The sequence below is a fragment of the Pyxicephalus adspersus genome, chromosome 2 (assembly GCF_032062135.1).
Source record: "Pyxicephalus adspersus chromosome 2, UCB_Pads_2.0, whole genome shotgun sequence".
Classification (NCBI taxonomy): Eukaryota; Metazoa; Chordata; class Amphibia; order Anura; family Pyxicephalidae; genus Pyxicephalus; species Pyxicephalus adspersus.
In genome coordinates this window covers 54,684,918-54,697,695 of record NC_092859.1, presented here as the reverse complement: position 1 = coordinate 54,697,695, position 12,778 = coordinate 54,684,918, and the positions used below count along the sequence as shown (strand labels likewise).

The window sequence follows — 12,778 nt, the reverse complement described above, 5'->3', positions numbered from 1 at the left end:
AATCTATTTATTGCATACTTTTAGGTAATATATAATTGTATATTTAGTAAATATATACTTAATTAAAAAATTTAAGGGAATGGTGGAGGGATATTTAAACTAGGACAGAGGGAGTGGGACAGTCAAATAAGGTAGCAGAAAGGTCAGACAGTGGTCAGTCACCAGTAGACAGTGGATTGGGAATAGTTGGAAGGGTTCTGGATAGATATAAGGAGTTCCAATGTTACACACAAACATTGGAGTTCACAGAACTAATTGTACTGAAAAAAAAGGATTTTGAAAACTGTAGGTAAATACAGCAATGGTTTAAAAGGTCTGTTCAACAATGTTAGAAACAATGTTAGAAATCTGGCAAACAAAATAGGGGAATTGGAAGCCTTAATGAAGAGCATTATGATTTGGTTGGTATTGCTAAATCCTGGCTTTGGTCTTCATATGACTAGGCTGTTAACATGCCTAGCTGTACTCTGTTTCGGAAACACAGAATAAAACAAAAAGGTGGTCTGAAAGTGAATGTGAAAGAAGTAATTGTTGATGGGTCAAAATATGAGGTTGAGACATTATGGGTGGAGTTGCATATGGGGATGCATTATACACAGATAATTATTGGAGTCTGCTATAGGTCCCCCAGGGCTAGGAAAGAAATAGAAAATCAACTACTTGCACAGATAGAAAGGACTGCACAGGCTGGGACAGTGGTAGTGATGCGTGATTCAATTTTAGGAGAGCAAATTTTCCATTATTTAGGACAGCTTTTGGATTTGGACTGGGAGGATATTCTGGGAGGGTCTGTTCTACACAAACACACTGCAAAATATATTCCAATGGGTAATAGGTTTAAGAGGCTAAAATTAAAACATCTTTTGTTATATTCCTAATAATAATTTTAAAACAATGAAGTTGACCCCTCATATTTATATTTTTTTTAAGGAAATAAAACCAAAAACTTTTTTTAAGGAAATGTCCAAAACTTCAAATGATAGACAGATAGCAAAAAGAAAGGCAAACCCCCAAAAATATTTAAATAGGTTAATATCAAAAGATCAGATGTGAGCATGTGGGCCCCTTAAATGATGTCTCGGGTTGGTAACTGGGGATAAAGAAGGCCGATTTACTAAACACTTTTTTCAGCTCTGTATACACAAAGGAAAATGGCAGAGCTCAAGTCAAAATTGTAGGGTTTTCGTAGATCATAGACTTAGCAAAGCTTCAATTTCCAAAGAGAAACAAAGTACTTTCTTGTGTTATACTACTCCTGCTCCTGTACAAAGTATTGGTCAGACCTCATCTAGAATATGCAGTATAGTATTGGGCACCAGTTCACAAAAAGGATATTGTGGTAATGGAGAGAGTGCAGAGAACGGAAACTAAACGTATAAAAAAAAAATGCAGAGGCTCAGCTTTGAGAAGAGATTAGCTGAACTTAATCTATTGTCATTTGAGAAGAGACGTTTAAAGGGGAATATGATCACCCTAAATAAATATTTAAATGATCCAGATAGAGAACCCTTCCTAATTATTCACTTTAAGGTCATTACAAAAGACAAGGAGGTACTCTTTGTGTCTGGAGGAAAATCAATTTAATCTCTAGGTAAGGAAGGGATTCTTCAGGGTAAGGTCTGTGAAACTGTGGAATAGGCTGCTTTAGGAAGTAGTTTTAGCAAGTAATAAAGATTGCTTTAAGAAAAAGTTGGATGATTTTCTAGAAGCACATAGTTTAACTGGGTATTAAAGTTTTAAAGTAAAGACAACAGATCCAGGGAACAACTGATTGCCTCAGTCAAGGAGGAATTCTATTCATGTTGGGGCCATTTGTACCAGGGCCTTCCTCTGGATCAACTATGTTTTTAGGGTTTTTATCTGGGATGTATTTCCCTAGTGGTTGAACTTGATGGACTTATGTCTTTATGTCAACCTATGTAAAATAAACAAAAACGATGGCCAATATCACTGTAGCAGTATTTTACTGTGATGTTTACTCCCCCTGTGTGACAATTGCCAAACATCAGGAACCCAAAAGCAGTAACCACTTGGCCGCAAAAGCCTAGCAGAATGGATTATTTTGTTTTCACTTTTTTGTATTGTACAAACTGCTTGCAAATGCCTAAAAACACACAAGCATTTTACAAAATGATTTCACTACGTGCAATATCTTAATGGTTCTCCCAAATGACATTATGACTAAGAAAGATTTGACTGCTTCTGTGAAGGGTCTGGTTCTATTGGCATGACTATATTTATACTTCTGTGCACTAAAATGTTAGCTCCTGATCCCTCTTCACCTTCAGACCCTGCATCCTAGGCTAATAAATTCTAGGAGACAGCCTCATTTTCCTTTTTTTCTTTTTGTTTTCCTCCTTTTTCTGTTTATACTTTTTTGAATTTGCCCACCCCTCCCACCTTCCTATTATGCCATTCTTGCTTAACCACTTCTCCATTTCTGGAACGCTAAGATACAGTTTGCTCCTATTCAAGGCAGTGTACATATAGTTGCTATAGTGGAACCTGGTTTTGCTCCAAAAGGAAACACTACATTTGGCGATTCGTGTTTTTTGTTAGGTTTATAATTATTTCAAATGTTGTTATTTGTTTTCAATGCCATTATATTGTATTCTTTTTACTATATTTCAATAAAATATATTTCAATAGGCTTATAAAAAAATTGCAAGCAGGCAGATCCCTTGTCTCAGAAGGGACAGGCGATGTGTAACAAATGAATATACTAGTTGAAGCATTTTGTTATATTAGGCCAAAAGCAAGCAAATAGAAGTGAAGTTTTTTGTTGGGGTGTACATACCCTAACATAGTCCTTACATTTAAATCTCTAAATATTTTACTCTCAACAGTAAATTTTAAAGTTAAAATTCTCCATTGACATGTAAAGGTTTACCTTGTGTCTGTCCTACAGACATGGATAACTTTACACTTGTTAGTGCCAATGTTTTCTATGAGGTGCTCACACAAAATGACATGTCCCAGGATGCCAGTGATTTGAACATTTTCACATTCAACTGAAGTTGCTGCCAAAATACATGTGCCACTTCGAGGATCAGTCCTCCATGTCCTGAAAAACAAGGTAACAGTTAATATTTGGTATATAGACAAATTATTAATGAGACCTAAATAGCCTAATACTCTAGTACAGAAACCACTTAGCCTTACTTTATTTTTCTATTGATAAAATTTAAATAACCTGATAACAAAAAAAGGGGGGGGAGCAGATAGTGGCCAAACAGGCTTCACATTATATTTTATGTGATTATAAAACATAGAATTTACTTAGCAAATATTCCCTGTATGGACTAAAACATACGTATACCACGGCCAATGTGCAGATACATACATGCAAACTTTGTTTTCACAGACCACGTATCCCTTTTGATAAATGTGATATACACCAAATATAAACAACTAAAAATATGTAATTGACAACAGGCAATAATTGTCATACCTACAGATGTATACACAAATATTATGCACAATGGTTAGTGGAAAAAGATGAATCTTTACATTCAAATGCCATGTGCACATTCTTTTTGTTGTTTTAGTGGTAATGGCATACAAGCAGAATGATGTTCTGCACTAGATCATGTCAGTTGAATGAAAGTGAATAGAAAGTCCATTGAACAAGTCAATAGAAAACTTTCTCTGCAGACTGTTTAAGAGTAACAGCAAAGACCTGGGGAGTCAATGAGCTGTTCTCATATGTACAGGCCCTGATCTAAAAGATATTTGGATGGGACTTAAAATGTGGATCTGCATCTCAGCACATTTGAAAAAAGGACAACAGTTCTTTTAAGCTAATACTAGTATTTGTTTTTTTATGGTCAGTTTTGAAGTATAAAGTAATATTTTCCACCATTGGTGGTGAAACAGTGAGATATGGAGGTGTTCACATAAATTTGCTGAAAAAGACAAAAAGAAAAAAGTCCATTAAGTTCAACCACTAGGGAAAAAAAAACATCTCAAATTTACCCTATGAATATAGTTGATCCAGAGGAAGGCAAAAAGAAACCCTGGTACAATTTGCAGGATCAACTGGTATTTATCAAAAAAAATAAAACAAAATCTAATTTTACTGATCAAAAGTGAAAAAATATGAGAAGTGAATTTATGTATTTCACATTCACTGATTAGACAAATAATAAAACTACCTGCCTGTATTTTGTAGGTTTCCCATCTGCCACTGGTATTCTGACCAGTTGAGACTTGCCTTACTGAAGGTGTCCTGTTGTATCCAGAACTAGGATGTCAGTAGTAAATCCTTTACGTTACCCTGCCTTCTTCCTACAATGCACCATACTGCCATCTCTCACCCAGGCAATGACACACATGCAACCGGCCATGTGTTTTCTGTGAAGCACTAAGTGTTTTGATACCTTATCTTCATGACCACTATTACATTTTTCTAGCAATTTGTGTGACCCCCACATGCATCAACAAGCCTTTGACTTATGCTCGCCAATTTTTCCTTCTTTGTAAAGACATTTTCAAGAACCAATTGTTCACTTGCTATTTACTATATGCTGCCCTGTAACATGAACCACTCTATTAGGATAATTGATGTTAATTCTCTATAGATAGATAAGATAATGCTCTTGTTAGAAAATACCTTAAAACTATATATTCTTTGCAGGGTGTTGGAGGCATGCTCTCTGTAGTGTAGTGGTAGATTTCAGTATCTTCATCCAGGGTTTCTAAGATTTTGGACTGATGTAGACTTGGGTCCCATGTATGCTGTTCTCTCAGAATATATTGTAAGGCCTCATTTGGAGTTGCATTAAGTTCAATAGACACTTTCCATAACCTGATTGGATATTCATCGCTTTCTACCTAAAATTGCAGACAAATAGGAGACATTTTATCTATGTTACATAATTCTACCTGAGAATACAATACGCAATACCCACAGCAATCAGCAATTTTGGATCGCAGGATGTTCACATCTATGGCTTTATTTCATTCTATGAAAACACATTAGTAGAGCAAAACATAATAAGCCACTGTAAAGACTGTCATTTGATGTCTCAGCTTGTAAACTTTAAATTATTCCGATTTTTTTTTTTTTTTTTGCATGTTTCTGGACAGGGCAATGTTTTGGACCTGTGAGACAGTTCTGTGAAATACAGTCATGTAAAAAATAAAGTACACCATCTTACAACTCCAGGATTTTATGTATTAAGACGTAATAAAAAAAATCAACTCTTAGAAGGTCTCAAACTGAACTAAATTCAACCTCAGATAAACAATAACACATGATATATTACACTGTGTTATTTATTTTCTAAAGCCCAGGACAAAATGCAGAAGCAACGTATTAAAAAAACCCTTACCACTTCCATAGGAATTAAGAGGATAAATAGCATGCAGTTGTTGCTAATCAAAGGAACTTCAGTGACTGATCATCATCAAGTGTAACCACCTCTATAACAGCAGAAGTTTGCAGATTTGGAGCATTCATATGTGTGTTACCCCAATACCAGGAAGGAAAGACGCTATCAATAATCTTAGACAAGCAATTAGCACTGCTCATCATAAGTCATAAGACCATTTCCAAACAATTTGCAGTATATCATTCTTTAGCAAGAATGATTATTCACAAGTGGAAAACATTCAAGATAGTAGCCAATTTTTGAGAAGTAAACTTTCCAGCAAATTCACCCCAAGCTTAGACTGATCAATTAAAAAACAAACAAACAAAAAAAAAAAAAAAACTTAGTGCTACATCCCAGACTTTAAAGGCCTCAGTTAGCATGTTAAAGTAAATGACCACACAATTTCAAAAATACTAAACAAGTATGACTTGTTTAAAAGGGTTGCCAGGAAAAAGTATTTTCTCTCTAAAAGAAACATTGCAGCACAGGTAAGGTTTGCAAAGGTAAAATCTAACCAAAACAAAGACTTCTGGAACAATATCTCATGTAAAATTACAAAACAAAAAAAAAGAAAAAATATTTTATAATCATGGTATATTCAGCAAAAACTTCCAGTTGTGTCCTAATATTTAATACATTTATATAATTTACTTATTTGTTAGTGTGCAGCAAATTTCCCCTGAGTATACTGCACTGAGAAATTTGAATAGGAAAGTGCCAGTTGAATGCACATAGCTTTAGTTTATACCTTAAAGCTTTTTGCAATGATCATAAACGTTCACAGCCATACAGATTTAGACATCATTTCTGAGGTTCAGGTTGTACATGGAACTTCTAACTTCCTTTAGTGAGCTAACAGTGCTTTTCTTTTGTTGTATTGATAATTCTTGGTAATGTGACTAAACATAGGGAAATGTGCATGTCTTTCAAAGATGTACACTTTGTCTTTCTTCATAGGAGTGGATCATTGCAAATTCAGGTAACACCTCAGGAGAGGATTGGCAGTTTTCTCATAAATTGCTGTTTCACATCTGCCCTCAAAGGTCAATTTGAATATACACACACAACAACTGTGCGACCATTAGTGTGTTATTAATAGCACATCTAGAATAACTTTTTGTGATAAAAATATAAAAATCAATGTATTCACATGCTATACCTGAAATAGCCTTTTGCACTCTGCAATCATGTGAGCCAAGCCTTGGGTTGCTGCTAAGTTTTCACTTAAGTCTTTTTGGTCTGGTTTTCCAGTACTGTATTTTCTCTGACTTGACCTATATTCAAAGAAACAGATATTTAATTACATCAATCAGATTGCATTTATATTTTTAAAAAGGAATTGGAAACCGCTCCCTAAATTAGTTTTACCTAACTGCATGTTTTTGGAATGCGTGAGAAAACCAAGCACCCGGAGGAAACCCATGCAAACATGGGGAGAACCTGCAAACTCCATGCAGATAGTGTCCTAGTCGACATTCAAACCTAGGACCTAACGCTGCAAAGGCCAGAGTGCTAACCTCTGAGTGACCATTCTGCCCAGCATTAGTGTAATTTAATAAGGAACATTAAGTGAACAAGCTAATGCATTCCAGGGCTTTAAAAAAAAAAAAAAAAAAAGTGTACAATGCTTCATAAGTAATTTTCTTGGTAAAAGTGTCACTGTCTGAGAAAATGTTTCTTCCTTAAGGAGTTGTAATAGAGAATACCAATGCTACATACAAAAAGCAAGAGCCCTTCTCTGAAGAATGTTGGCTTTGGACAAGCTTTTCTTCTTCAACCTATCAAGATGGAGAAAGGACCCTAGGAAACTGGCCCGACAATACACAACCCTTGTTTATTTTGCTGTCATCTATATGAAAACGTAATGGAAGCAGAATCAGTTATCCACAACTCAAACCCTGGAAGGTACATAGGGCCCAGCTACACCTTTATACTCCTGCAGTAAACCAGAAAAAAACATGGTTGGTGCTGTGCACTCTCCTGTCAATTCAGAAGACAGCATGACTTGTAAATAGTCTTAGGGAGCCATTCCAGAAGAGACTATGTAAATAGGAAGGCTTCTTCTGCATCTATTGCAACCCTTATAAATGTCACCTTGAGGAAAGAAGGACCAAAGTTGCTGTCTTGCTCAGGCCCCATTCTGCCTTACACAGTTAGGTTGAAAAAAAAAAAGACATAAATCCATCAAGTTTAACCACTAGGGAAATAAACAGATAAAACCCAGTAGACAGGTAATCCAGTTGTCTTTACTTTAAAGCTTTAATACCCAGTTATATTCGTGGTTCTAGAAAAGCATCCAGCTTTTTTCAAAAACAATCTATAGTACTTGCTGAAACTACTTCCTGAGGAAGCCTATTCCACATTTTAACATCCCTTACATTGAAGAATCCCTTCCTTGTCCAGGGATTAAGTTTCTTTACCTCCAGACGCAAAGAGTGCCCTCTTGTCCTTTGTAATTAACCTAATATGAATAATTGAGATGAAAGTTCTCAATAAAGACCAATTACTGATTTTTATATGGTGATCATATCTCCCCGTCTTTTCTCAAGAAAGAAGAGATTTCATTCAGATAATCTCTCCTCACAGCTGATCTGCTCCGTTCCTTTTATTAGTTTAGTTGCCCTTCTCTGCACTCTCTCCAATTCCACAATGTCCTTTTTGTGAACTGGTGCCCAAAACTAGACTGCATATTCCAGATGTGGTCTCACCAATGCTTTGTACAGGGCTAGGATTATGTCTCCATCTCTGCAGTCTATTCCTCTTTTATTACAAGAAATACTTTGCTAGCTTTAGATATTGCAGCTTGGCATTGCATGCTATTGGTAAGTATATAATCTACCAGAACTCCCAGATCCTTTTCCATTTTTGACTCCCCCATATGTATTCCCCCTGGACAGTATGAAGCATGCATGTTGTTAGCCCTCAAGTGCATACCTTTATGTTTCCCAATATTAAATGTGATTTGCCATTGGGCTGCCCTATCCAACCATACATCCAGGTCTACTTGTAAATTATAGACATCCTGTATGGACCTAATTCCTTTACATAGTTTGGTGTCACCTGCAAACAAAGAAAACTGGACTGCATGTTCCAGATGTGGTCTGACTAATGCTTTGTGCAGGTCAGGATTATATTCCTCTTTGATACAAGAAATACTTTGCTAGCTTTAGATATAAAACCGAAACAAACCTTAAAAAGTATACTAAGATGCATGGTTCCAGTTCCCCACAGTACTGGCTGCCAGGAATAAAAGAATGAACTACGGTGCAGAAGTTGCAGCTTTGTGGCCCGGCCAACCAAGATGCTCAAAAATCCCAAGCACCAAAGATTATTGAGTGAGGATGCAAATAATGTGACGCAGAGGTGTATTGTGAACAGTCAGAGGTGTTTATTTTATTAAGGAGGGGCATAGCCTGTCCCTTCTGCAATAAAGAACCTACCAGCTCGCATTTTTTTATGTTTAGGTTTAGTTCCATTTTATTCTGTGGGTTGAGGCAAAGAAACATACAGAGTTTAGTAGGCAACAGAAAGTACAATACAATGTATCCTTTGAAAAAAAAGTTGGATGAAACATTACTTTCCTTGTAAATAAGGCCTATTATCAATGTACATTTTGCCCAAATATCAGCTGGAACACTTCCAGCAGTTGAATTGCCCACACCAGCCCATGAAATAGCCTTTAAGTCAATTGTCTAATTTCTTTTGGGCCCCTGAAATGAACTGATTGTGTATAAAAAAGGCTTTAGTTCCTCACATTTTAATGCAATTTTTTTGTTCAACCCACTGAATTAAAGGTGAAAGTTTGCAGTTTAACTGCATCTGAGTTGTTTCATCTAAAATAAATGTGGTAATGTACAGAACCAAAATTAGAAAAAAGTTTTCTCTGTCCATATATTTATGGATCTAACTGTATACCCAAAAATCTCTTTAGTCATTCTTTTTAAATGATTATTAATCATGAGTAAAAATGGACAATGTACTGTGATTATGTTCTGCATTAATCAAATATGATAGATTAAAATGTGTTCGTGGATCCCCATTTGTGGACAAAAGTATATGCAAACTCCAACTTTGGCATTAGAACCTAGAAAAAGTGCAAAGTAGAGCTCATCTATTCACCGGTGTCCTAATTTTTAAAAAAAGTTAAATGTCCATCTTTAAACAAAAATTTTCGGGATATGAGGAAACTTGCCTAAGCCCTTGTACGACAATCCCGGATTTTCCATGGGACTTGAGGATTGAACAGCACTGTTCTGTTCAATGGAGAAGGGGAAGGAGCATGCAGTACCCCACTGTGCTCTCCTTCACAGGTCTGCACAACAGTCATTACCAATCAGTTGTTCATCAATCAGCGACGGTGGGATTTTAGGATGCAGTACACTTCAGATTTTCACCTGAAACATTTCTGATGTACTGTATATGACATGTTGGTCTTATGACCGACTACCGCAGTACGCTATAAAAATTGTGATAGGCATCAATAAACTTTCTGTTGAACCACAGTAGTTTTATTTTTTTCTACTTTTATATCGGAATATAGTCTATTTGATGTTTGTGTATGAACAATGTTGGATGAATATGTTTTTGCTATACTGTTTCTCTGTAATGCCCTTTGATAAAACGTACTCAATAAAAATACTGACATTTTAATGCAACAAAAATACTTTACTGAAGGGGCTTCAATCTACTTACTGGGCCAATAAGACAAACGGCCTAGAAATGTGCATTTTATTTCACAACACAAGTCACTGGGTAATTGTGGCAATACCTGTTTGAAGAAGTGCTTTCTTTTCTGAGGGAGTTTAAATGAAATAAACTCGGTGCAAGACACACCGCAATATTGGTTTGCGTCATCTGATTCTCACTTGCACAAGCAACCACATCTCTCAGGAAGTACAAAAGCATCTTAAGGGATTCACGATTTTCTTCTGGTAGTAGCAGTATGGAAGCCTGAGTTGCAAACAACTGTTGATCCTTTGGCACATCTAAGAAACAAGCACAAACTATGTGGATTCTCGCTTTACAACGCAATGTAAAACAAGCCAAACAACCAAAAAATGTTTAGATGAAGCAAATAACACTTGTTTTTTTGCAATAATTTAATGCTGCTAGTTTAAACCTCAACTCCAATTATTCATTTTCCCATAATAAATTTTTCCAAAGGGTTGTTCCAGCATTTTTATGTAATATTTTTCAGATAATGCTATCAAGTCTCATCACTCTAACACTCTTTTTAAAATTACATGATAATTACTGTACTGTTCAAGGGGCTTTTGCTCAAGAAACTACTACAACAGGGAACTACCTTTTTATTATTTTGTGATCACTGGTGCCCCCAATGTGCACACCTTTTTACCAGAATTGCATCTTTTCTTTAAGGAACCATACTGTGATGTTCATTGCAATAACATCCCTTATTGCTCAATTTGCAACACATACTTTTATGTCTAATAATTGGGAGAAAGCAATGATGGACCAATATACGCATTATATATTTAACCTATTTGTATGGCACTTTGTTAATTATTTTGTGTTTATTAATAAAAACACCCCTGGTCTTCCCAGGATTCAAAACAATTGCAAATTCCAAACACGTTTACACGTAGGAATTTTTCATGTAGTTTCGGGTGGTACACAGTCAACACCGTGTTTTTGGGCTCTGAAGGAAGAAAAAAAAAAACAGGAGGGCATCAGTGAGTGTGGTTGTAATTTCTTTCAGGAGAATCCATCACTTTGCCTTGCATTGGCAAAATGACAATCTCATTAATGTAAATAATTTCTAGGTGACATACAACAAGCACACACAGAAAAAAAGAGAGGGATCTTACATTGATAAATGTTCAAGAACGTTTCATACAATTTGCTTGTGAATATAGGTTCAGGTAAATCACGAAAATACTGCTTCACCATATCTGCCACATCAAATGCAGACTGGCCTTCATAATTCACAAAGTTACAGTTTAATTCATTCATCTCTCGAAGAGCCTGTATTCTAGACTTTACACCAGATTTTCGAAAAAGACCAACCTGTACAAAACAATCAGTGATGTATTCAGTATACAAAGAATTCCAACAAAATATATAAAATCCTCCTAAATATTTTATAAGCCTTCTTTAATACTATGTCAATAAAAAATTATCCTTAATAAAACATACATGAAAACAAAGAGGCAACACGGTTAGCTTTGACAGAAAAAGTTAAATTTGCATCAGTAACACAGATAATCATTTTTTTTTCTCTCCATGTGTCATGAATTTGATCCTATTTTCACTTTTATTGGTTTTACCCGTCAGGTTCACTTTTCCCCATTGCTCCAGTTTCCTTTGTTTATATTTTGCTCTTCAAATCCACCCATCCAAAATTTGTTAATCTATTCTTCAAAATAAATAGGATTTGCTAGAGGCTTTTTTACTGTCAGATGACATTTTACACTGTAGTCAAGACCCTGAACATAGTATCGTCACCAACATTGCTGGGGGTCTGAATGTCCTTCATTAGTATCCCAATAGGTTTTTGTTTTTGGCTTATGTGACACTTTCACACATTCATCGTACGGCTTAGAAGCCTAATGTATTATAATAGGCTGGGGTGATGATTGTAATACAAAATAACACAATGGTATGTAATGGTAACATTAATAATATGATTGTAGGATGTATAAAAAAATTTTTGTACTACAACTGTTAGCCAGCCAATTAATATACAGTAGGTTTCTAGGCACTACCGGTATGTATGTATGTATGTATGTATGTACTGTATTGTTTTCCACCAAAAAAAAAAGAGAAAAAAAAAAGAACATGAAAAAAGAGGGAAATGAAAAAAGAATAAGATTAGGGAAGGAGGGGGGGTGGGGTCAAGAAGCCTAGAGGGTTATTGCCTTAGGGTTTCAGCTATTAAATATTTATGTGATATTCTCCCAGAAAGGTGCCAGAAAAATATGAGTAGGGACAACAAATAGGAGTCCCAAGGTGCCCAAATTGCTGTATATTTTTCAACTTTGTCAAACAGCCAAGCCGTAAGATGTTCTATAAGCTAGACATCTTTAATTCGTAAGGCCAGGAGGAGAGGTCGATTTCCAGGGCCTAGAGATGAGACATTTGAAGCCAGTTTTTTACCAAGCTTAATGAGGGTGCTTATAGGCGAACCTAACAGGTGACTACATCCAAAAGGTATGGGAGTTTCAATCAAGCCAGTGAGGAGGTCATTAACCATTTTCCAATGCAGAACTATAATAGGATATGTCCTAAATATATGATAGGATGTACCCACTGCTGACCGACACCTCCAACCCTCATTACCAGTGGCAGGGAAAAACGTGTAGTCCATTCCATATGGATGGATGGAGGCTCCAGATCTCTAGGGGAAGTGCCCTCTCCAACGTCTGTTCCTTTATAAGAACGCT

The 12,778-nt window shown here is 35.9% G+C and overlaps 1 protein-coding gene across 1 annotated transcript in view; it reads right to left on the bottom strand.

Annotated features, from left to right (window-relative positions):
• Positions 1-2,824: 2,824 nt before the first annotated feature.
• The window catches only part of LOC140322413 (rho GTPase-activating protein 7-like), a 52,170-nt gene continuing 42,216 nt past the window's right edge, over positions 2,825-12,778 (bottom strand). Inside the window, exons 8-12 of the mRNA XM_072398984.1 lie at positions 11,204-11,402; positions 10,144-10,360; positions 6,535-6,649; positions 4,613-4,833; positions 2,825-3,064 (exon numbers count right to left, since the gene is read on the bottom strand). Coding sequence (XP_072255085.1) covers positions 2,887-3,064; positions 4,613-4,833; positions 6,535-6,649; positions 10,144-10,360; positions 11,204-11,402 — 930 coding nt within the window. The 3' untranslated portion in view covers positions 2,825-2,886. The remainder of the gene's footprint in view (positions 3,065-4,612; positions 4,834-6,534; positions 6,650-10,143; positions 10,361-11,203; positions 11,403-12,778) is intronic.